Source organism: Phyllostomus hastatus, unplaced genomic scaffold, assembly GCF_019186645.2.
Source record: "Phyllostomus hastatus isolate PE091 unplaced genomic scaffold, TTU_PhHast_1.1 phas_scaffold_55, whole genome shotgun sequence".
NCBI classification, from domain to species: Eukaryota; Metazoa; Chordata; class Mammalia; order Chiroptera; family Phyllostomidae; genus Phyllostomus; species Phyllostomus hastatus.
In genome coordinates this window covers 12724293-12750290 of record NW_025334035.1, presented here as the reverse complement: position 1 = coordinate 12750290, position 25998 = coordinate 12724293, and the positions used below count along the sequence as shown (strand labels likewise).

At 48.6% G+C, this 25998-nt stretch overlaps 1 protein-coding gene across 6 annotated transcripts in view; it reads right to left on the bottom strand.

The window, feature by feature from the left end:
• The window catches only part of SLC47A2 (solute carrier family 47 member 2), a 31563-nt gene extending 7641 nt beyond the window's left edge, over positions 1-23922 (bottom strand). For 2 of the 6 annotated variants that reach the window (XM_045824620.1, XM_045824621.1), the window contains exons 1-16: positions 23725-23922; positions 22751-22852; positions 22404-22472; positions 21599-21747; positions 20885-20927; positions 18355-18399; positions 18030-18127; positions 17524-17621; positions 16404-16517; positions 15701-15768; positions 14609-14717; positions 13366-13441; positions 13092-13217; positions 12890-12959; positions 1903-2035; positions 1731-1825 (exon numbers count right to left, since the gene is read on the bottom strand). In XM_045824620.1, the coding sequence (XP_045680576.1) occupies positions 1731-1825; positions 1903-2035; positions 12890-12959; positions 13092-13217; positions 13366-13441; positions 14609-14717; positions 15701-15768; positions 16404-16517; positions 17524-17621; positions 18030-18127; positions 18355-18399; positions 20885-20927; positions 21599-21747; positions 22404-22472; positions 22751-22852; positions 23725-23847 (1518 nt within the window). In that variant the 5' untranslated portion in view covers positions 23848-23922. Of the gene's footprint in view, positions 1-220; positions 342-1730; positions 1826-1902; positions 2036-12889; positions 12960-13091; positions 13218-13365; positions 13442-14608; positions 14718-15700; positions 15769-16403; positions 16518-17523; positions 17622-18029; positions 18128-18354; positions 18400-20884; positions 20928-21598; positions 21748-22403; positions 22473-22750; positions 22853-23710 lie in introns of all 6 variants that reach the window. The other 4 variants (XM_045824616.1, XM_045824617.1, XM_045824618.1 and 1 more) reach the window with 4 other exon arrangements.
• Between the last annotated feature and the right edge of the window lie 2076 nt (positions 23923-25998).

The following is a 25998-nucleotide window of genomic DNA, read 5'->3' as shown; positions in this document are numbered from 1 at the left end:
TCGCCTCCTCATCTGACTATGGGGCTATAGCTTGCTGCCTCACTAGGCTAGGGATATGAAGGATGCTAGTGTCCTCTTCCTGGGGCTTACTGTATCATTTTCATGTGGTGAGGATTGGGCTTGCTTGGCTCCCCATCACTTGAGACACGTAGGACAGCCCGGAGCAGCGTGCCCCTGGCATGTTCACAGGAGCCCCGTGGAAGCATCCTGGCAGCGTTACCTGAAGCTGCAGCAGCTGTGTCAGGCCCGAGCCTGGGGGTCGTGCTCGCTTCACTGGCCTCAGTCGCCTCATCCGCTGTGCCCGCCTTGCCCTGCTGTGGCAACCCCATGCGCTTCTGGGCCTAAAGGAGAGAGCTGGCCTGGGTTAGCCTGCCAGCCCTCCCGTTCACTGCTGGCCTTGCTGGGGAAGGCCATCAGGAAGATGTCACTGCTGGTTCAACTGGGAGCTGGACCTGGAATTGGAGGCTCCCACTCCCTCCCCTGTACCTGTAACCAGTGCTCTGCTTGCCTTCCCTGCCCTCCAAGGTGTGTAGGGACACAGCCGCGAGAGGGCGATGTGCTGATGAGATGACCCACACTAGGCACATGACTGAGGCCCAGTTATAAGGCTTCTGTATAAGCTCTGAAGATTCTGGCAGGTGGGTGCAGAGTCATCTAGCTATCACCTCAGACAAGCCTCCTATGTAGGTTCCCTTGCTTGTTGAATTTGCTGCTTGGCAATCTGAAGTGGCCTCCCTCTTTCTGTGGTCTCTCCCTGCCCTCCGCCTACTGGGGGTGGTTTCTGATTACACCCCAGAAGCTCCCTGACTGGATGTTGTGATGCATCCACCTCCTGCCTTTAAAACATTGCATGCTATGCTAAGTGAAATAAGCCAGGCAGTGAAAGACAAATACCACATGATCTCACCTTTAACAGGAACCTAAACAACAAAACAAACAAACAAGCAAAATATAACCAAAGACACTGAAATAGAGAACAGGCTGACAGTGACTAGAGGGGAGAGGGGAGGGAATTTTAGGGGGAAAGAGGAAGGGTTTACAGGAACAAGTATAAAGGACACATGGACAAAAACTACGGGGTGTGGAAATGGGAGGTAGGTGGGGAGGACTGGGGGGTGGGCTGGGGTGGGAGTAAAAGAATACTGTACTTGAACAACAATTAAAATAAGAAATGAAAAATAAACTGCACGCTAAAGCAGAACACACTCATATACTTGTAGTTGGTGGGTGGGGCGTGTGCTTTAAAGTGGTGCTATTTTAAATCCATATTTACCATTATCTTACATGCCGAGATGAACCTGCTTCCCACCTGAGGGCAAAACTGCCCTGCTGGGAATCGGGGTCTTCAAGAAAACACACCCTCTGTGCTCTGCCTTCAGGCTGAGCCAGGCCACTTCTGTGTCTGAGGAGCAAACTCGAGCCTTTCCCAGAGGAGGGTGGACAGAATAATGTATTACCTCCCCCAAAGTCATGCACACTCCCAGATACACGTGGGTTCAGACGGCTGGCCAAGGGCGGTGTTTGGGCATGTGTTTCTCCATAGTCGGAGGGTGTGCAGCTTGCATGGGCACTGTCTGGATCCAGTTCCAGTGACAGGAGCAGATGTTGAGGCTGTGGCCTGACCCATCACTGCTGCTGAGGCCTAATGTGCTCTGGGGATTTCCGCTGAGCGGTCACTTCACCTGGTTGGCCAGGTGAGCGTGTCTCCAGGCCAGGGGCTGTAGACTCACCTCCTCTGCAGCTAGCTTCCAGTTTATCCGGGCAGTGTAGGTGACAAAGGCAGCAGCTGCCAGCAGGACACAGGCCAGCATGCCCAGCCAGAGGCCTATGGGAGACAAGTGACAATGGGGAGAGTGTCCAGGGACAACTCAGGCTCCCCTGACTTTTCCTCTCACCACGTACCCACGATCCCCATTCCCACCAGGAAGGTCAGAACGATGCCTAGTGGGAGTCCGATGATGTAATAGGCGATCGCATTAGCCAGGGCTCCGAAGGCTTGCCTGCCGGTTCCCCTCAGGACTCCACTATAGACGCACTGGGAGGGAGGCAGAAGGGGGTTAGCGGTGATGAGACAGAGGGCGGTCTAATGTGACAGACACTTGCTAAGCAAGTCCCATCACATGGCCCACTGTAATCTCATGACACGAGGGTGCACTTAGCCCCCTTTCTTCCAGGAGAAGACTGGGCCAGGGAGGTCAAGCCACTTGCCCAGCATCACACAAAGCAGCTGTGTCTTGAACACAACTGCAGAGCCTCAGCCTGTACCTCCACACCACCACTGCCTCATGAGAGAGTGCAGGTCTGGGAGGCTGGACTAACTCCATACAAAGATGTGATGCATTGGTTTTCTATTTTTGCTGTGGCAAATTGCTGCAAATGGAGTGGCTTATGATGAGACATGTTTATTATTTTGTAGTTGTGGAGATTAGAAGTCCAAAATGGTTTTCACTGAGCTCAAGTCAACACTGCTTCCTTCTGGAGGTCCCAGGGACAACGTTTCTTTGCCTTTTGAAGCATCTGGAAGCTGCCTGCTTCCCCTGGCTCCCAATCTCTGACCACAAGGGCCTCGCTGCCCCTCTGCTTCTGCAGTCACATCTCTGACTCTGCCCTGCTCTCTCACTCATGAGGACCCTTGTGATTACTCTGAGCCACCTGGACAATCCAGGAAGGTCTCCATCTGCAGATCCTTTGTGACATCTGCAAAATCCTCCTCCCAAACAGCCTACCATTCACAGGCCCCAGGATTAAAACAGGCTTTCTTTGGGGGCCATTGTTCCGCCTACTACATGAAAGTGAAGGGGTTGTCTTATTCCATCCAAGATGGGCAGCCCCTGCCCGCTCTGGAGAAAGTACAGATGCTGCTTTATTTTACCAGTCTCGGCCTCCCAAACTGACCCCAGACCAAATGAACTGGGGGACACAGGTATAACTCATGCTCTGTCAGCACTGTTGATCAATGGATACATTATGGTCTTTATTTTGTTACGATGATGAATGTGGAGTTTTTGTGGTTTGCTTTTATAAGTTGAAGCAAAGATGTTACACATTGGGGGTAGGAGGTGTGTGCCTCTTGAACTTTGAAATATGGTGCACACATTTCTCATTATTATATATCATGACACAGAAGATGATGATTTTGGTTATAAAAAAAACTTCTCCAAAATTATGACTGATATGCTGTGGACCAGTATTCTTACCCCGGGGGGCAGCCTTGCCCTCCAGGAGGTGTTGGTGATGGCTTTGGTTGTAACTGGGGCTGCTATTGCCATCTAGTGGGTGGAGACCGGGATCCTGCTGAACATCCTACACTGCACAGGGCAGCCCCTCAACAAGGGATGGCCCTGCCCCAAATGCCAGTAGTGTCAAGGTGGAGAGGCCCTTTAGAGCATGGTGACGCACAATAACCATCTCAATAGCAGTCACAGGAAGGGCCAGTAGCCCTGCCAGCCCTAGGTTGTAGATCTATTTTGGAGAAGCAGTGAGCCAGTAGACAGACAGGGACTCAGTGGAGCGCTCCATGAAGTAAAGCAGCAGGTTGGGGGTGGGGAGCTTGGTGAGTTCTCCATGTACCGAAGGTTGGCTGGAGGCTGTGCATAGGTGTAGCAGAGACTGGAGCAGACCCATGCCACCCACACAGCCCAGATGGTGGAGCTTGTGCTTGGACAGAAGAGATGCAGGGGGACCCAGAAGGAAGTAAAAGCTGGACAGACTTGAAACAACCTGAAGTTGGAAAGTGCCCCCAATCCACATGAGGAGCCTTCAGCAGAAAATGGAAGCCTTCCGCTGATCGGAGATGTCCGAACACCATAGTCAACCACAGTCAGTAACTGGCTGAACACTGAGCTATGCAGACGTAGGAGTGACTCCTAGGAACCTAAGTGTAAAAATAAACAAGAAAGAAACCAAACAACAAAACTAAGCAGAGATAGCAGCTGCAGACTGGAGGCAGGACTCACAAGAATAGTCCAGGCAAGTGAATGAATGCACAGCAGTGCCTGGGGAAGGGCTGCACGCAACAGACTCCCAGGCGGGCAAGTGCTAGGCTCCAGGCAGGTCTTGGGACAGTTAGAAACACTGCACTCATGCAAAATGTGGTATGTTCTCTGACCACAACAGAATTCAGTTAGAGATACCTCCCAGAAAGAAATCTGGGAACAACCCAACTATTTGGAAATTAAACAACACACTTCTAAACTCCTGGGTCAAAGGATAACTCACAAGAGAACATTTGAAATATTTTAAACTGAATGAAAAGAAAGAACATATCAAAATGTGTTAGATGCAATTAAAGCAGTAAGTACTATGGGTGATATGCATAGTTATAAATGCCTACATCAGAAAAGAAGAGAGGTGTCCCGAATCAATAGACTAATATTCCTTTACAAAGAAACTAGTAAAGGAGAGCAAACTAGCTCTGGCTGATGTGGCTCGGTTACTTGGAGCATCATCTCATAAACCAAAAGGTTATGGGTTAGATTCCTGGTCAGGGCACATGCCTAGGTTGAGGGGTGTGTGTGTGCCTCTCTCTCCCTTCCTCTGGAATATATATATACATACATACACACATATTTTTTTTTTTGCTTTTAAAAAATTGTATTTATTTTTAGAGAGATGGGAAGGGAGGGAGAAAGAGAGGGAGAGAAACATCCATGTGTGAGAGATGTATCAGTTGGTTACCTCTCACCGCCCCCCCCCCCCCACCGCCCACAACCCAGGTGTGTGCCCTGATTTGGATTTGATCCAGCAACAATTTTGGTTCACAGGTCAGCACTGAATCCACTGAGCCACACCAGCCAGGGCCATATATATATTTTTTGAAGAAGAAGAAGAAGAAGAGCAAACTATACCTAAATAAAGCAGAAAGATGGGAATAATGACATTTAGAGTGGAAATCATTGACAAGAGAAAAACAACAGAGAAAATCACTGAAACCAAAAATTGTAGTTCTTTGGTAAGATCTGAAAAGCTGACAAACACTTACCAGGGATTTGATGTTGGTAAGTAAGACCAAGAAAATGAGAAAGTAAAGACACAAATGACCAAAATCAAGAACAAAAAAAGGGATGTTACTACTGACTATAAAGAAAAGGATTGTAAGGGAATATTATGAGCAACTTCATGCCAAGGAACTAGAGAATTTAGTTGAAGTGAATAAGTTCCTGGAAAGACATATATTACCAAAATGAACTCAACAAGAAATAGAAGGTGAATAGACCTATAACAAATAAATTAATTGAATTAATTTAAAATCTGTCAAAGTCTTAGCCTAGATGGCATCATTGGTGAATTCTATCGAATATTTAAAGAAAAAATAATGCCAATTTTTTACAAACTCAAAAAGCATAAGAGCAGACAATGCTTCCAAAACTATTCTGTGAGGCCAATGTTACCCTGATACTAAAGCCAGATCAAGATATTATGATGAAAAGATAAAAATTATAGACGAGTATCCATCATGAATGTAGATGCAAAATCTTTAAGAAAATATTAGCAAACCAAATTCAGCTATATATAGGAAAGATATACACCATGATCAGGGGTGGTTTTCCCAGGAATGCAAGGTATAACATCTGAAAATCAGTATAATTATGCCATATTAATAGAATAAAGGACAAAAACCACGGATAAATGGTGGATTTTATGGATAAAAACCATGGATAAATGATTATCCCAACAGATGCATGAAAGTATTCTTCAAATCCATGGGAAAATGTTTCAGCACACTAGGAGTGGAAGGGCTCTTTCTTAGCCTGATAAAGGGCATTTATAAAAACCCTGCAGATCACATAGTTAATGCTGAAAGACTGCACACTCCCCCTACACTGGGCACAGGTGTACATGAAAGATCTTGCCACTTCCATTCAATATTGCACTGGAGGTTCTAGCCAAAGAAAAGGGGGAGTAAAACTATTTATTCACAAGATGACATGATCCTATAAGTTGAAAAATCTTAAGGACTCCACACACCAAAAAACTAGTAGAATGGGTTTATCCAGGTCACAGGGCAAAAGATCAATAAACAAAGATCAATTATATTTCTATAAACTAGCAATGAACAAGCTAAAAACCAAGAAAAAAGTTCCATTCACAAGGGCATGAAAAAGAACAAAATATTATGGGATAAACTTAACAAAAATAGTGTGAGATCTGTCCACTGACCAGTGGCCTACAAACTATTGCTACATTAGAGAAGGTCTAGCTAACTGGAGAGATGTTCCTGTCCACGGAATGTTAAGATGACACCTCTTCCCAAGGTGTGCTATAGATTCAACATAATTCCTTCCAAAATCCCAGTAGGCTTTTTAGTAGAAATTAAAAGCTGATCCTAAAATACATGGGAAATGTAAAAGATCTAGTAGAGCCAAAGCAATAAAAAAAGAAAACAACAAAGTTGGAAAATTCATAACTGATTTCAATGCACACTAAAGCTACAGTAATTAAGACAGTGTGATACTGGCACAGGATAGATATACAAATCAATGCAACATAATTGTGAATCTAGAAATACACCAGTACATTTATGACTAATTGATTTTTGACAAAGATGCCAAGAAAATCCACTGGGGAGAGGATAGCCTTGCACACGCCAGTAAATAGTACTGGGACAACTGGACATGGGTAAGCAAAAAGATAAATTTAGATACTTATCTCATACCATACACAAAATGACCTCAAAATAAACCATAAACCTAAGCATAAGAGCTAACACTATAAAATGTCTGGAAGAAATCGTAGGAGAAAAATTTTGTGCCCTTGGGTTTGGCAAAGAGTTCTCAGATATGACAGTAAAGCATGAGCCTTAAGAGAAAAGAAATTGAGGCACTGACTATGTTAAGAGTGCAAACTTTTGCAGCTCAAAGGAGACCGGTAAGGAAATGAAAGGCAAGCCACAGCCTGGGCTTGCAAATCATACTTCTGATAAAGAACTTGCATGTAGAACATATAGCGAATTCTTGCAACTCAATAATAATAAGAAGGTAAATATTGGGTTGCTCATTTAGTTTTTTCTGTAAAAGACACATTTTTCATTTTCACCAATAACTTCATTGGTTTGGATATTTTTATTATGTTGGCAGCTATCTTCTGCATGGTATTACGTTGTTTGTTCTCAACCTCTCTATTTGATTGCTATCAACTTCACTTGGTCTACCTGACTGTGGGGCATCATCCAGTGAGAAATCTCCAGCGTGAAACTTAGAAAACCACTCTTGACATGTTTGATCATCTTTTCTGCACACAGTACAAATCTTTTTTTTGCATTTCAGTTGCACTTTTACCTTTCTTGAAATAATAAAGCATAATATGCTGAAAATGTCACATATTTCCTTCCATCTTCCATATTAAAATGGCTACACAAAAATTCACCAATTTGGGTAAGTTTTTTTTAATGCACACTGATATGGCAGCTGTCACCATACAATCTAACAAAATTGTTTCAAATGAAGTTAAAGACAACTAAATACTACCAGACCCATCTTACAGAAAAAAAGAACCAGTTAAACTTTTTGGCCAGCCCTATATTATTTATGGGTTGAATTGTGTCCCCCCAAAAGATGTTAAAGTCTCAGTTTTCAGGACCTGGGAAGGTGACCTTAATTGGAAATAGGGGCTTTGCAGATGATGGAGTGGAAATGAGGTCATCAGGGTGGGCCCTAACCCGGAATGACAGGTGTACTTATAAAAAGGGGGAATTTGAACAGAGGTGGACAGACACGCCCAGAGGAAAACAATGTGGAGAGACACAGGGAGAAGACAGCAATTGAGGAGCCCTCGGGATCCTGGGAGCCAGGGGAGAGGCCTTGAACAGATCCTTCCCTGGTGTCTTCAGTGGAAACCTGCTCCTTGAGCTAGGACTTCTGATCTCCAGAACTGGGAGATGACAAATTCTGCTATTTTAAGTCGCTCAGCTTTTGGTACTATGCTACAGCAGCCCTAGAAAGCTAAGACAACAAACAACCCAATTTTCAAGTGGGCTAATGACTTGAATAGGCACTGAAAAAGGCATACAAATGGATCATAAACACACACAAAAAAGGGCTCAACATTAGTCATAACAGAAATGCATGCTAAACCACAGTGAGAAACCAGTACAGGCCCACTAGGATGGCTACAGTGAAAATGAGGGACAATCCCAGAGAGCTATTTTGTGGATATCGACAAACTGATTCTAAAGGTAATGTGGAAAGGCAAAAAACCCCAAATAGCCAACACAATGTTAAAGGAGAACAATGTCAGAGGACCGACACTACTCAACTTCAGGACTTAACTACAAAGCTACGGTAACCACACGGTGTGGTGTTGACACCAGAATAGACGAAACGATCAATGGAGCAGAGCACTCAGTAATAGACCTGTGCAAACACGCAACTGATTTTTAACAAAGGAACAAGGCAATTCAATGGAGAAAGGAGGTTTTGTTTTGTTTTGTTTTGTTGCTGTTGTTTTTGCTAGAAATGGTGTTGGGACAACTGGACATCCACAGGCAAAAAGAATGAATACAGATGCCCCTTGACCTACCTATCCACTGTAAGTTAAAAATATCATAAGTCAAAATGCACTTGATACATCTAATCTACCAAACCTCATATAGCTTAGCCTAGCCTGCCTTAAATGTGCTCAAAACACTTACATTAGCCAAGAGTTGGACAAAATCATCTAATGCCTATTTATAATATAGTAAGTATCTCATGTAACTTATATATATAGCTCTCATGCCATTGCAAAATCAAAAACTCGTTAACTCAACTATCATAAGTCAGGGGCCACATGTGTAGACATGCATCTTATACCTTTCATAAACAGTAAAAGGGATCATACACCTAAATGCAAAGTACAAAACTGGGAGGCTCTCAGGAGATGCTATAAGAGGAAATCTAGGTGAAGGTGATGACTTTTTAGATATGATACCGAAAACATGATCCATGAAAGAAAAAATTGAGAAGTTGGACTTCATTAATGTTAAACACATCTGCTCTATGAAAGACTTGGTTAAGAAAATGAAAAGAAAAGCCACAGGCTGGCAGAAAATTCTTTGCAAAACCTGCATCTGATAGACTGGTATTCAAAATATACAAAAATTCTTAAAACAACAACAACAAAAAACCCAATGTAAAAATGGATAAAAGATCTGAACAGACACCTCACCAGAGAAGATACACTGACAACAGATAAGCATATGAAAAGATGCTTTACATCATATGTCCTCAGGGAACTGCAAATTACAACAGTGAGGCACCACTACACACCTATCAGAATAGCTAAAGTCTCAAATACTGACAGCACCAAATGCTGATGAAGAGGTAGAGCAACAGGAACTCTCACTGCTGATGGGGAAACAAAATGGTACAGCCAGTTCAAAAAACAGATGGACAATTTCTTATACAGTTAAAAATATAATAATAGTACCATACCCTTCAACAATTGTGCTCCCAGGTACAGGCAGAAAGAGTTGAAAACTATGTCTGCACAAAAACCTGCACAAGAATGTTTATAGCTTTATTCGTGATTGCCAAAACTTAGAAGCCATCGAGATGTTCTTCAGTGGATGAGTGGATAAACTGCAGTCCATCCAGACAATGGAATATTGGTGCTGAAAAGAAATGAGCTCTCAAGCTATGAATAGGCGAGGAGGAACTTTAAGTGCATGCTGCTAAGTGAAAGTAGCCGATGTGAAAATGTTACATACAGTACAATTTCAACTATAAGACATCTCCAGAATGCAAAACATGGAGACAGTAAAAATATCAGGGACTGCCATGGGTTCAGGGAGGGGGTCCCCAGGGCGAAGGGGAGAAATGAGTGTGTAGTACACAGAGGAGTTCTATGTAATGAGGTTATTCCTATACTATATTGGTGGGTACACTTCATTACATACTTGTCAAAACCCATGGAATGTACAACCAAGAGCTGAACCCTAATGTGAACCATGGACTTCAGTTAGTAATAACACATCGATAGTCTTTCATCAATTTTACAAACATGCCGCACTAACATAACTGTTGATAATAGAGAAAATTGAGGGGAGGGAGGTGGTTTATGGTCATAAAGAGAAAACCACGGGCCAAAAAAGGCAGCACTTGTGCTAAAACCCATGAGAGTAAACTTAGATTTCACACTTGATCTAGTTGCAGTCTCAGCCTCTCCCAGAAATATAATCTTAATCGACCAGTCTGGAATTTTCTGATCAATACTGGAAAGGTCATCTGTCACAGGGGCCCTCTCCATCCCCCACAGAAAGGAGAGGCAACCCGCATGATAACAACCCTGCCCTTCTCTTCCCCCAAAGAAAAGATGTCTGGGGCCCAGAAATAATCCTTTCTTTTCTTTTGATCTATATCCTTGCCTCACCCATTTCCTATAAAAACCTTCCACTTTGTCCAACCCCTCTGAGCACCCTTCTCATTGCTAGATGGGATGCTGCCTTCATGAATCACTTAATAAATCCAACTAGATTTCAAACAGAATTTGTTTTTTAACAATGGAAACTCTGATTTTTTTGCCCTATTTTTCTGTGAACTGAAAACTGCTCTTAAAAATAAAACCTGTAACTTCTTTAAAAGACAAACAATGCCAAGATTTGGCAAAGAAGCAGCAAAGGTAGAATTCTCACACACTGCTGGTGGGGATGTAACACGGTAGAGCTGAGATGGGTATGTCACGAACAGCTGCGATCCATCAAAGCTACGAGAGCTCTCAAGAAGGTGGAAGATCACCCCACATCGGATGTATGGCTTAATACTGACAGAGACCAGTTTGATCCAACATGGCAACTAATTTTACCTAATGGTCACCCCAGCCTCATTATATGCTCATTGTAATATGTTATCATGCTAATCAACACACCTGGCACCTTTCCTGATCAGAAATGAAAAGTCTACATAGAAGGACAGAAATTGGCCAACAGAGACCCTCTGAGAAATCACCCCTTTTCCAGGAAGACCCTGAATATTTCTCACCCTTATTGAAGACCTCCCTTACTTAAATGAACCTCAGAAAGGAAGCAAATTCTGCTAAAGGTGTGGGGGCGCTTCTCTGTGGAGTAGCCCACTCCCTGTCTCAATGCTTCACTAACAAACTCTCTTCCACTTCAAATTCTGTGCTGGCTATAGTTCGGATTCTTTCCTGCATGAAGCCAAGAACCCACAGTCATGCCTGGACCCTCAGGTCCCTGGACCCCCACAATGCCTGCATCACAGCCACTTTGGGAAACACTTTGGCAGTTTCTTAGAAAGTTAAACATAAACTAATCATTCAACCCAACAATTCAACTCCTAGGACTCTCCCAAGAGGAAGGAAAACATACATCCACAGAAAGACTTGTACAAGACTGTTCCCAGCAGCCTTAGTCATAATAGCCAAAAAACGAGAAACAACCCACATGTTCACTAACTGATGAATGGATGAGCAAATGTGTTACATCCACACAATGGACTGTTATTTGGTCATAAGAAGGACTGAAGTCCTGAAAAATGCTGCCACATGGATAAGCCTCAAACACATTATCCTAAGAGAAAAGGGGCAGTCACAAAAGACTATGTATGATTTCCTTTGTATGTAATGTTCAAAAAAGGCAAAGCTCACACACCCAGAAAGCACATCAGCGGGCTGTCTGGGGCTGGCCAGGGACTGACTGCAGAACACGCCCCCGGAAATTCAGGGGAGTTGATGGAAAGATTCTAAAGCCGGATTGCAGCAATGGTGGCACACCTCTGAGTTTATTTAAAATCATTAAATTACTCACTTAAAATGCATGAATTTTATGGTATATAAATTATAACTCAATAAAAGAACAAAAAATAAAAATAAGGTTAGTGGAAAACATGAATTAAGAATAATGTCAACATAGATAGGCAGAAAGACAACAGAATGCAGATACACGAGCTCTCAGGCCCCTTACGACTGGCAGCTGCCGGTTTGTCTCCAAGCTCCAGAGCCAGCAGAGAAGTGCTGCCCACCGGAGAGGAAGCATACTTCATTTCTTGAGAACTGCAAAGCTGTTCCCAACCATTATCAGTGGTCAGGAGAAAAAACATGAATAGTATCCTAACAGCATCCTGAAGAAAGCAATAATAGATTCCATAAGATAGTTTCTTTCAATGTTCCATGATAAAAACTACAGTATGATGACAGAACACAGCCCAGGGGAAGCAGTTCCGCCGAGGCTAAGAGCATGTGTTCCGAGTGTGTCTCCTGAATGCCCAGCTAGATCCCAAGGTGAATTCTAGAATATGTAGCGGACTGGATAGTATGCCCCGAGTCCTATGGGAAAACCCCCATAAATACAATTTCAGTGGGTTATTTTTTTGAGTGCAGGAGCTCTGTGTCACTACTTAAGCCCACACATCCTACATAGAGCTGTTGGATGTTATGTAAGGGATGCATTCCTGAAGGACTCACTCAACCCAGGATGCAAAGGAGAGGACACTGGATTTCAAATCTGGCGTCTAAAGTGAGACTTCAGTATTTTTTTATGCCATGCTTTTAAAAACTCACATAATTCAAATCTGCACTAAATGGGATCTGTCCTTTCATGGTCAAAGGGACAGAAAATTCAAGTCACTCTGTATTCTGGGTTCACTCCCTTTCTCAGAAATGTCCCTATGCCCTAGCTCCAGGGCAGGGTTGCTGTTGAGCTCCTGCCAGTCAGGGGCACCAGTCAGTGTCCGTGGCCCTGCTCATGAGGAACAAGGAAGGAAGAGGATTTGAGAGTTTGCACTGGTACAATTTTTCAGTGCTCTGCTAATCTGTACTCGTCTTTTGGGCTGCTGGAATTGCAGAAGGCAAGGGGGAGTCACTATTGTGAATACAAATTCACAATAGTGACATGAGCAAATACTTTGGGCATTTACTGTGAGGCCTCAGGAAGGGCAGGCGCATCAGCAGTACTCACACAGATGCCCTCAAAGAGCTGAAAGATGATGTAAATGGGCAAGACCTTGCTCACCAGGGCGATGGCTTCTCTGCAGAAGAACAGAAAAGAGCGTTCATTGGGAGCACGAAGACATGACTATATTTCTAGGGACCCAGTTATATCCCTTTATTATACCACCTCCCCAAAATGTTGGGAATTGAGGTTGCTGCCCCTCACACACCCAACACCCCTAGCCCTGGGTTTCTGCATGTCTGTGGGTCTTCCTAAGCTCCAGAAGAGCCCCAGTTTTGTGCTGTCCCTCGATGAGCATCTTGTCTCTGGACGAGCAGGAGGTGGAGGCCCTGGCCTGCGGCACAAGCACAGACACTGGCCTCCTCTCTGTGAGGACAACACCAGGGCCGAGCCAGGTGTGTGACAAATCTCTGAGGACTGAGGGCTGGCGGCAAGTCCCTCTGACATCTCCCAGAAGTCAGTGAAGAAAACCGATTACCTACTCATCATTGGTAAAAATATACCCCAGTTTATTTCTGAGGATGCTCAACAGGGCACTGATAACCAGCGAGATGCCAACTGAAAGAAACAAAAGAAGAGCATTTGGCTAAAAACAACCCACGGCAGGTGGGGGGCCGGATGGGGGAGTTCCTGCCCCGGTAAGTACAAGTCAGCCCCACCCTCAGCACCAATGTCCCCTGCTTTAGAGTAATTCATTTGGACTATGGCATTCTTTTGCCGTCCTGTAGAAAGGACTACATATAAAATGCCTTTCTTGTCCTGGCTGGTGTAGCTCAGTTGGTTGCAGCATTGTCCCACAGACCAAAAGTTTGTGGGTTCAATTCCTGGTCAGGGCACCTACCCAGGTTGTGGGTTCGATCCCTGGTCAGGGCACAGATGACTGTACCGTGGTCAAGGTTTAGATGAGAAGACAATCAATTGATGTTTGTCTCTCACATTGATGTTTATTTCTTTCTTTCCCTACCCCTTCCCCTCTCTCTAAAAGCAATGAAGAAAATTTCCTTGGGTGAGGATTTTTTTTTTAATGTTAAAATGCCTTTCCTCCCATGATTCTCAAAGTAGGGTTTCCTAGACTAGCAGCAACAGGATTACCTGGTAACATGTTAGAAATGTAGAATCTCAGATCCCCATCCCCAACCTGCTGAGCCAGAAACTCCACCTGGTGAGGCCAGGCAATCTGTGGTTTTTGCCCTGGCTTCCAGGGGACTGCAGAGCATGCAGAAGCCTGAGAACTGCTGCTCTCCATCAAGGAGCTGATCTGGACCCTGTCAGCCTCGGGACGCAGAGAGCCTTGGTGGAGGACACAAGACTGGTTCCTTCTGAGGGTAGGATGTCCAGGTCCTAAGCTCCTGGGGATGCTGGGAGGGCAAGCTTGCAGAGAACCCTGGGCAGCTGGCAGGCAAGGCTCAGGGAAGAGGAGCCTTCAAAGGGTCACACTAAGGGGAGTGGCAGTGTGAGCTGTCCCTGCAAGGGCCCAGGAGCCCCAGCAACAGAGGAGGAGAGAAGGGACATGTCAGGCAAGGGAGGCATTTGCTGCTCACTGGGTCGAGGGCTGGGGCACCATCCACTTACTGGCAGGCAGTGCTCTGGGCCCGAATCCAGGTATTGCAGGTTTGGAAGGTAAACCTGTCCACTCCCACGGCTAGCCCCGCCTCCCACAGGCCAGGCTCTCCCCTGGCTTTCCAAGCCCTGCCCCCCACCCACCCAAGAGAGGACTCCACCCACCTACACAGAGCACGCCTGAGACAGCTGATCTTTTTGCCTGCACAGTGTCTGAAGCTCCCAGGAACATCCCTACTCGGACACAGACTGAGATGCTGAGCCCCGCTGGAACCTGGGAACAGGGGAAGGAGGCACTGTCAGTGGAGCCAGCCTCTGCCCCATGGCAGGCAACTGCTGTGCCGGAAGGAGTTCCCGGGCCAGCAATGGCCCTGTGGCCCAGGTCCTGGTGCAAGAGGGCAGGAGGTCAGTGTGAGCCCAGGGAGGCCCTGGAGAGGAGAGGGTATTCATGGCTGCTGGAAACAGGGGGTGGCATCTGAGGTTGGGAGATGGGTGGGGACACCCCAAGTGAGCCAGCCAGCCCCCCATCCACTCCATCCATTCCGTTAAACATCACAGGCAGACTGGCTACAGTCAAAATTGCTGTGTAAATGAATTTTTTAAAGGTGAATATGGCCCTAAGTATGCCATAAAAGCTCCATTTAAGGAAAAAAAGTGTGTTTTTTTCTTAAATGGAAAAAATTGGTAAAAATAAGAATCTATAAAAATAAGAATCACCTTGTAAATGAGTTTTGTAACTGTATACATTTGTGAATCCTTTGCTTAGACAGGAGCTCACAGATTACATGCCCCCAGGAGCCTGGCAGATTTTTACATGAGTGACAAGGGACAGCCCATGCTGCTGTAGGGAAAGGAGGGCCTGGGGACTGAGTGGGAGAAGAGCAATGCCCCACCAGGGTATGCTGTCACCTAGCTCTCTCCAAAGGGGGTGCAGGAACAAGGGCTCACCACTAGGCAGAATGTCCATTTTTCAAGAAAATGCAAAAATCCAGATGATGATGTGAAATCTCTCAGTTTTTAAATGGTGTTAATTAGGTCCAAAAAATTGTAGCATCATATGAGTTCAGTGTTACCTGCAGGGCGGAGGCTGCGGGTTGCCTGAGTGTGAGTATGCAGGGCCTGGGCCTGCTGGTGGGCATGGGAATTCGGGGAGGGACCCCAGGAGTGGCAGCCTGCCCCCCTCCCACAATGCTCCCAGGGCAGTGGGGGGTGTGGGCCAGGGTGGTGGGCATGGCAAAGGCAGCCCCAGAGCCTCACCATGTAGATGACTGTGGCCACCTCGTAGAGGATAGCCTGGGCCGAGAGGTCCAGCACGCTGCGCAGGCCTGTGGGAGACAGAGACTAAGGGGCCCTGGGCTGACAGAATACCCCTCCGCTCAGGAGGCCAAGGGTAAATGATTTTGCAGGGCAGATTCATTACAAAAATGTTCCTGCTTGGCCTTCAGCCTTCTAGGAAAATCCTGCCCAGTTATAGAATTTGCTGCAGTCTGTTTCCTGGTGTGGTTTGTCTCTCAAGCTGAACTCCTTGAAGGATATGGCATGGCATGAAAAGAGCTAGCCCGGGACCAGGAAACCCAAGTTCAGGTCTCTGCTCTGCCACTGTGTGACTCTGGACAGTCTCTCTTGTTCTTGGGGTTTGGTTTTCCTATCTGTAAACAGGGCAGCATTTGGATGAGAAGGTCTCTGGGGTGACTGCAGCGCTGGCCTTGAGTTGACTGGGCACCAAATACCCACACCTGCCCCACCCACTCGTGCCTGCCTGCTGGTCCCTTCAACCTCCCCTCCCCCACTGACTCCACCACCTCTGCTGGGGCGCTGTGGCAGTGCCTTCTGGGAGCTCACAGAAGGATGGGGAGGTGAGTGAGCAATGGACCTAACCTGGGCCTGGGCCAGCCCCGGAGGGGGCTTCTGAGCTGGGGGAGCCGCCCACAGGGTCCCCTGGTCCTGCTCGTCTACATACCCATGAGGAAGCTCCAGATCTCGTAGGCCCACCACTCGATGCACAGCATAAGCATGCTGGGGACGGCCAGGCGGAAGAAGGGGCCCCAGTCCTGCAGGCACTGGATGGACCAGCCTAGGAACAGAATCTCTGAGAGCTGAGCAGCAGCGACCCTATGAGCCTACCTTCTGCCCACTCCTGGGCTCAGCTCAGCAGGTCCAACCACTTGGTATTGTACACAGAGCATGCCAGCTGGTCCAATGCTGGTGGGGGATGGGGGTGGGGGGCAGAGAACTCAGGGACAGGGCACCAGTTCCCTTGGCCAGTGCCATGGAGCAGCTCAAGACAGGAGCCTCAGGCACAGCAGGGCTTCCCGTTGGGCTTGTGACACCACAGGACCGTGGGCAAGGACGCTGCCCTTTCTGGGCTCTGTTTCGTCATCTGAAAATTTGAGTTATCTTTGCCTTGCCTCCCCGGAAGTGTTTTTGGGAGGACAGCACAAGCTCAAGGATGCAGAAGGATGCTACAGGCAGAGGGCAGTGGTGACTCAAGAGGGCTCCACCCTACGGGACTCGCTGGGGGCCCCAGGGCTGCTCCTTCGATGCCTGGGAACAGAGCCCACAGGTTACAGAGCCAGGCTTCCGGAGGCAGGAAAGCTTGGAGCCTGAAGCCTGGGAGGAGACAAGCATGGAGTCCAGGCCCCACCATGGACCATCTTTGGGGCCAATTACTTAACCTCTCGCTGCCTCAATTTCCTCCATGTAAATAAAATAGAATAATAAGGTGTCATGAGTACCAGGTGTCCAGGCACTAAGGCCATGGCTGACACTTGGAATTTTACCTGTGTTCTTACTCTAATTGTCATCCTGGCATCAAGGACCCAGCAGACAGCTTCCTGGGCCTGTCTCCAGCAGGGCTCTGCACTGTGGCACATGGCATGAGGGGATCCTGGGACTTGGGGGTGGGAGTTCTGAGGGATGGAGCAAAGGGAAGGGCCCCCCCCAAGGAAATAGAGGCAGGTGGGGGATGGGGCTCCTTCCATAGGACTCCAGCTGAGCCCTCTTCTTGCCAAAGGAACACCCTGTGTCTGGACTGGCCTGCCTGATGCTCTGCACCCCCGAAAGCAGGGCAGTCTCCCCACCTGCCCATGTAGCCATGTGTAGCTTTTTCAGCATGATGTAGAGGAACAGGAAGGTCATCTGCACAATGTGGGCGACGGTGCTGGCATAAGCAGAGCCCCTGGGGAAGCCGGGAGAGCAGGGCTGGACCTGGGCCAGCTCTGTCCCTGGGGAAGGTGCTCCCATGCTGGAGCCCGCAGGGCATGGAGGGACACAGGCAAGGCTCGCTCAGCAGCTGGTCCCGGTGCTGGCCCCACCCAGGAGCCACTGACGCTGCCGGCACCACGACCACCCTATCCTGCCAGGCACCCCTCTCAGCCTCTCACAGAAGGCAGGCACACCGTTGGGGAGGGGTCCCTCTCTCTTTGGTGGCAAGTCCCCATCAAGTTCCTCAGGACACCCCACTTCTGGATGGTGCGAGTAGCCTCCACGAGAGAGACAAGGATGATAACTGGCCTGCCCCAGTGAGGGGTGGGGAACTTGGTGGGCAGTGTTCCCCGACCAGGCCTCTGCAGCCCACTGGCCTCACCTGACCCCCAGGTCCAGCACAGAAACCAGGATGTAGTTGGCCAAGCCATTGATGCCGTTGCCCACGACGCCACTGAGGACTTGGGGCCAGACGATTCCCTGAAATAAATGAAAACTGGCCTTGCTAAGGGGTGGACAGGACCAGGGGAGTGTGGACGAGCATGGGCACATCTAGGACACATGCAGCTCCTCACTGGCCCCTATACCAGAGTGCAGGACATGGCACTGTGGATTCACAGGTGGTACAGAGGGGAGACAGCCCCAGGCACCCCTCCCCACTGGAACAGGGCGGTGTGCTGGCCACCCCTCCAGCCAGGACCCTGTACCTGATTTTGCAAATATTTTGCCAGCAGGTTGTAAAGAAAAACCACCTGTATAAAATAAAATATATACACACAAATAAACAACAACTACTAAAAAACAACCAGATGAACATTAACAGATATTTCTTAGATATCTGAGTTTGGGGGCAATTACTTCATCAAAGTATGTCTGACACCCAGCAGGTAGGCTTCACCTGGGTGTGCGCTTGGCCCTACCTATGGGAGAGAGGACCCAAGGGCCCCGCTGGGCCACAGGGGGAGGTGAGCAGGCAGGAGGCGCTGGCTCAGAGAGCGAGCACTTCAGAGGCCTGTGCAGGAGGCAGGGCCCAGCAGGGTTTCTGGCTGCCAACCCTGGCCTTCCATCAGCTTAGGAGGGCTGCCCCAGGGGCCGTGCACAGGACACGCCAGAGCCCAAGCCCATGGGTTGTGACTACCCTAGGGTCTGGCTACTGCCCTTCTGTACTCTGTCAAAGCCATCCTGTCCCCTCCCTTCCCTTAGCCCTCTGCTTCTTTTTTAGTGTAGCACAGGGGTTAAGAGCATGAAGCTAGAACTACACTGCCTGAGTTTAAATACTGGTTCTACCTCTTAGGGGCTGTGTGATTCCAGGCAAATTACATAACCTTTCTTGCCTGTTTCCTCATCTGTAATGAGTATAATAATGTGTGAATGTGTGTATACTTAATATTTATACATATACATATATATGTGTAAAGTGCTCACAAAACAGTATTTGGCATATTTAAGCGTTCCAAGTGTTAGATAAGCATTGTGTAAGTATTTTTATTGTTAATTAAATTTTGTGGCTGCATTTTGTGGGAGAGACTTGATTCATTTGATAAAGGAGTTGCCAGAGTGATAACTTTATAGGTGTTTTCCTGCCCGGGCACAATGGCCCCATTGAACAAGGTACCATCATCTCTGTCTGAAGAGCCAAAACATGGTTTCCATGGAGCTGGCCGGGCCCCAAAGAGGTCAGGACACTGGGATTTCAGTGTGGGTGTAGCTGGGGATCACCCTGCCAGACCTGGGCACCTTTTAGTGCAATCTGAAGTCACATGACCTATTCCCTTCCCAGGTCTCTCCTCCAGAACTTCGCCCCCTGGTGCCTGGGAGGACAAAGGGGTGCTGAAGTTCCAGAGACAGAAGACAACTCCAGCTGGCAAGACCATGCCTGATTCAGAACTGCCTGAGAGTAAGTGACGTGTCACCAAGCTTGGACAAATCTAATAGTGGGCAGTGGATTCCAGAGTAGATGCACAGACCACTGGGTCAGGCCGGAAATCTCAGGAACTGCCCCAAGTGGACACACTGCTTATTTAGTACTCCGTAAACTCATGAAGAAAAGAAAGAAGGGAATAGTCAATAATTAGTCTTAGAAAGAGTTCTTTAAATGGATTAAAGTCTTAGATATAAAAATGGAAACCATAAAAAGATTCAAAGAGAATATGGCAAATTTTAGATAATATTGATATGAGTTAAGTGTTTTTAAGCTCATCAAAGACAGATATAAAGAATAAGTTAGGTTATGGACTGTTACATATACATTAAAAATTCTTTAAGTCAAATATATCAAAAAATTAAAAGGCAAGTGACAAACTGAAAAGTGTTTGCAACATATATGACAAAGAGTTAAGCTATTATTTAACATGTTGTTATAATTAGAGAAAGATTAACCCACTAAAATAAGCAAAGGGTATATAAACAATTCACAGAAGAAAAACAAATGATCGATAAATACATGAAAAAATGTTCAACTTCATTGGCAATAAAATACATGTTAAAATTACTTCTAATTGGAAAACATTAATAATGCTCTGCTGATGAGGGCATTGCTAGTGGGAGTACAACTGGTACAAATTGGTATCAAAAGCCATTGACAGAATGAGTCTAATTCCAATAATGCATCTTAAGGAAATCATCACAAATGTTCACAAAGTTTTTCTATAAGAATGATTATTTATAATAGCGACTATTGGAAACAACCTGAATACCTAACATGTAGAGATTGGTTAATAAGTCATGGCACAATAGGATGCTATGTAGCCTTTGAAATGGCTGTTACGTGAGCTATTCAAACATGTCAAGAGACTAATGACATATTTGAAAGGGAAAAAGCAGATTATAATGCAATATACACACGCTGGCCTCATTTCAAACGGGGTGTGTGTGTGTGTGCTTGAAACCACAACTCATGAATAGAAGTAACCTGAAAAGAGAACCTATGTTCTCTCTGGGTGGTAGGATTATAGGTGATTTGGAATTTTTCTTCCCCAGGCTTTCTACAGTTTCTCCAATAAATGGTTTTCTAACCAGAAAAACACATTCTGTTACCTTTTAAAAGCCCGGTCTGCACCGGTGGGAAGGGGAACTTCTCTCCCACCCCTCCAAGCATCCTCACCGCACAGAGGAAGTCGCTGCAGGGCCAGGACCCTCCCCAGCGGGGGGTGGGGGTGGGGGTGGGAGTGGGAAGGCAGAAAGCCGGGACCCGGAGAGGGCCCCTGCACCCGCCCGGCTGGCAGGCAGCCCGCTTACCGGAAGTGACGGTATGGCGATCAGCACGTACTCCTGGGTCAGCCTGCAAGAGGAGCGGAGGCTGACCGGCGGTGCCCTTGTCAGGGGGGCCCGGGGGCGGGGGCGCGTTGCAGGAACCCGGGTTTGAGGACAGGCTTCCCCAGGCCCCGGGCAGGTCTCGGCCCAGACCCGGGAGCTTCAGTAAGTACTAGGGGAGGTGCCAGGAGGAGGAAGCAAGGACCCAACCTCAGGGGCCTCGTAACTAGGGAACTTAAATTTGGAGTAAAACGTGGTAAGGGGGTAAAAAAGGTTCTCTCTTTTCAAGAAATAACCAGATGAAGTGCACATAATATAAAATGAGCAAGGCACTCCTCTGAGGGACCTTTCTAAAGGTAATAAAAACCGTGTAATTCATCAGAAATTGTTTCGGTTCTCTTTCTCCTTTCTGGAATGTGGGGTGGTGCGCACTTCATTTTTTCTAAAACGTCGGTGAAGCTCCAACTAGTGCTGGGACACAGACGGAAATACCGTGCAAATCCTCGTCTTGCTCTTTGCTGTGAATTAAAACTGGCCGTTCGTCTGCCCCCTGCTGGTCACAGCTAGATCACCACACTGCGCGGAGGAATCCCCAAACCTAAGCCGGAACCTCCCGATGCTTACGACTGCTTGCGGGGCCTGGAGGGGGGTTCCTTTGGGGGCTCTTTCCCTGGCTTCCCAGCAGGAGCCAGGCGGTACCTGGACACGTCTGGGTCCTGCCCGAGGAGCAGTAGAATCTGCTGGGTGTTGAGGAAGAGCGCCCAGCAGGGGAAGCAGCAGAGAAGCAGGAGGAGCACTCCCCTCTGCAGGATGTCGCCCACCTGCGTCTTGTTGGGGCTGCCGAAGCTCTGCAAAACAGCAGTCCGCGCTGAGCCCCTCCTCCGTCCCCGGGTGCTTGGCCCGCGGTGCCAGAGCCGTTGGATGGCTCCTGCTCACAATAGGCACCATGCAGTGCCCTCAGGGGCAGAGGTTTGTCAGCCTCTGCAGGGGTTCAGCCGGCTCACAGGATTACAATAGCGGCTATTTGCTGAGTGCCAACCTCTGTCCACCCACTGTCCCCAGTTCTCCAAGGCACCTGGTGAGGAAAGTGTTATTTCCCCACATCACAGTGGAAGCAAACGAGGCTCCGAGAGCACTGTCAAGTCACCCTGCTAGGAAGTGGCAGCCAGGGCCGACCCAGGTTCCCAGGTCCACCGTAAGCCAAGAACTCTGGGTCCCCGAGGGCAAGGGGTCCCCTGTATGCACCCTCAGCATTTGAGCAGGGCAGAGAACTGCCCCCGCCCCTTTCCAGGATTCTCTAGCCTGCCTATCCAGACTCTTTCAAAGGGGAGGGTCCAGTCTTCTGACAGCACCTGATCCTCAGGGGCTGCGTGGACAGAAGACAGCTGCCCCGTCGGGTTCAGGGAGCATTGAGGGGCTTGGGAGGGGGTCCCCAGCACCCACCATTTCTGCAGCAGTTGAGGGATTGGCTCTGGTCCTGCCTAGCTCTAGGAGGCTCACCTACCTGGGACATCAAGGTGTCACATGCTGAAGAAAAGCCGAATCCTATGGAAACTCCGCAAACATTGACAAACTGAAGCCACACAGGAGAGAACACAGGGGTTGTCAGGCAGAGCCCAAGGAGGGGACCCTGCATGTGGGGCAAGTTCACTGAGCAACAGCTGTGATGTGCATCTGAGCCAGACACCCCCTTCTGCTGAGGTCCTGCCCGCGTGTGCTGTGTCCCACCTTGTGAAGGCCTCAGGTCCCAGCTGTGAATGCAGCTGTCAGCCCTCAGGCAGTATTTTCTCCCTGGAACCTTGGGGGAGGAACCCGGGAGGGACAGTCCTACACAGTCCTGGCTGTACTCACGGCCACTGCCAGGGTCACCGATGCCAGCTCCACTTTGCCCAGATGCCCGCAGAACGCCGAGCTCACGACATAGATCATGAAGGACAGCACCTGAAACAGAACCTGGAGGGGACAGCCTGGGTCAGGGGCGCTGCTCCACTGCACCGTAGCCTGCTGCCTGGCATTCACACCGGTGATCTGCATCAGCCACCAGGCATGTGGCCCCATAATGTGGCTGAGGCTGACACAGCAACCAGGACTGGGAGAGAGTGACCCGAGTGCTGCTCCTCCTGCACTGGCAGCAGCCTGTTAACTCCAGGCGGCTGTTCCCCTGCCTGACCATGCAGGAATGCACAGGGACACCTGCTCAGAGCCTGGGATCCCGAGCCCAACGCAGGCATCCAGTCCTGCAGTGATGTCGTTACTGTAACCGTTTGGCCAGGCCACACACAAATAAGAGGAGGGATAAAATCCATCAAAAGCTTAGCAATGGATATGTCCAGGTGGTGAGATTGGAGATGAATTTCTTTCTTCTTTACAATTTTTATTTTGTCTAAAACTTTTACAGGGAGCACATATCTATTAGCTTTTCTGGTCAAAACAAAATGTACCTAAAGCCATTTTTCTTTGGCAATAAAAAGGGCAGAGGGCCCATTCTTCCCTGCAAACGACTCTTTGGGGAGATCTGTAGGCTCCCACATCAATGGATCCCACATCACCTGTCATCATGAGATGTTTCAACCCCGCATTCCTGTGGGATTCTGAAGGAGGATACACCAGTCCCTGCTGAGCATGGCCAGGTCCCACAGGCCCCCACCCCCGGCACTGTCCAGGGACAGTTGTCCTGCTGTCACCTGCTCTGGGCAGCAGCCCCAGGTGCAGTCTGAACACAGTCAATGTGGGAAGTTCCTGGGGCAGGGCTATGAGCCACCCCGACACACCCCAAATGGTGCCTGGACAGCCGCTAGCGCCGAGCCTCACCTCCGCCTCCTTACCAGGGGTCCGGACAGGACAAAGAGCTTCCATGCCTCAGCCCTAAAGCCCACGGGGACCAGCCTGCAGAGGGCAGGGCCACGGCCCCCTTGGTCCAGGGGAACTGTGTCCTGGAGACTGTCCATTCCAAGCTTTCTGCTTGCTGGCCACCTGCTCGCCTGAGCACTCCCACAGGCAGCCTTGGCCGGCCGCAGCCCGTGTTGCCCTGTGCCCTGGCTAATGAGTAAGTGTGGGGGGTAGGGGTGGAAGGTCTGCTTTGCCTCCCTGGATAGCCTACTGGCTCCAGCCACGGGAGGAGATAGCATAGAGCCCTGAACACGTGGAAGTCACCCAGGCTGATGTTTGTGGGTGCCTTGTGCCTGCTCTCCCCAAGGGTCAGCAGCACAGCCCCAGGAGGAGCAGGATGAGAGCTGTGCAGAGGGGCAGGGCCTGGGGGTGGGCTGGGACACTGGGAGTTTTACACCTCAGCAGGATTGTGCCCAGATGTCTCCCATTTCACAGATGAAGAAATGGAGGCTCAGAGAGCCAGGCAGCAGATCCCAGGTTCCACGCAGTGGGGCTGCCTCAAGAACCTTGCCCTGGGAGGGCTGGGCTCCAGTCTCTCCCATATGCTCGGCTGGTTCCCACCCCCAAACCCTGCAGTGAGAGGGTGGCCAGAAGATCCCCTGGCACAGCCCCCAGAGCTGCATGGAGGGAGTGAGTCAGGACAAAAAACAAGCAGAAGGTGCTCTTTCCAGCCCTCTCCAGGGCTGCCTCGCACCACGCCCTTCCCCACATTCACGCACAACCTCCCTCATTCACACAGAGTTCCAAAGCGCTCCCCTGGCTTGGGCATCTGGGTTACCTGGGCAATGTCTGTTCCCTGTCCTGCCAAGCTCCAACTGGGGTATTCCACAGCCTGTGCACTCATAGTAACTTTACCACCGACGAAGGAAAAAGGGAAGAAGTTTTATTACCATTGGAACTATCACTAGTGTATGACACAAAAATGGAGGGATCCAGATTAAAAGCTACAACGCTCTGGTTACAAGGTCGTTGCCAGTATTCACTATGTCATCCTCCGGTGCAGTGTCCTCTTCCATGTCTTTGTCATCTCTGCCTGGTTCTCAGCTGGGTAGGCTTCCTCTTCTGAAAGGGTAACTGAAAAACTTTCCTTTGCTCCCAGGGCCTGAGCCTGGGGGGTGTCTGTTATGTGGACCCCGCTGCTCCCACTTGGTGGAGTGTGTGTGGGAGGGCATCCGAAGTCTCACCCAGGGGCCTGCGGTGGCCAGCAGGGGTGCCTCCCGTTGGCCGGGGCTCTGCGGAAACCGGCACATGCACACATGCCCCTGCTTCACCGGGCTTCTCTGTGCAGCGAGGGCTTCTCCGAGTGTGGTATTGGCCTGAAGAGGAGCCATCCCAGGAGCTCAGGCGGGAGCTACATCCAAGTCAGGACCCCGCCTGAAAGGTGACAGAGGTCACTTCTGCCTTGTTCAGTTGGCCAGAGCTCCATGCAGGCTGGCTGAGACTTGAAGGAAGAGGACTCAGCTCTGCTTCCAAAGGGACACGTGGCAGAGATTCTGCAGTCCTGCCCTCCAGCACAAACAGATGCACGGTCCCCACTTTCATCCTACATCCATTCCCTTGCCTCTTGTCCAGCTCATTCCCAGCGCCCAGCCCTGGACAAGGGCAAAGTGATAAAGTCTCTGGCCCTACTGGTGAGGGGGCTCAGGACCCTCACAGGGAAGAAGGATCCAAAGCTACCAAGTCCCGGGAAGAGTAGTGAGGCAGAAGATAGAACAGGAAATTCTGAAACACTGCAGCTGTCCTCAGTAAGCATTCTGGTTTCTGAGAATGGCCATGTGACACCTCATAATAATTAGCACTGTGGTTTCCTCCCTGGGTGGGCAATCAAGAAGGATTGTGAGAACCCTGGCTGGCCTGGCTCAGTGGATTGAGTGCTGGCCTGTGACCCAAATGGTCACTTATTCAATTCCTAGCCAGGGCACATGCCTGGGTTGTGGGCCAGGTCCCCTGTAGGTGGGGTGGGAAAGGTAATCACACATTGATGTTTCTCTTCCTCTCTTTCTCCCTCCCTTCCCCTCTCTAAAATAAATAAATAAATAAATAAATAAAATCTTAAAAATACATACATTCTTTTTTTAAAAAAGGAGGATTCTGGGAAATCACATGTGTAGAAGCTTAAGTAAAAACCCTATAAGTCTGTATTCATTTAATAGAAGAGGGCCATTCCCTAGTCTCCATTCCTTGGCCAGAGATGGTCTGCTTCCATGTCT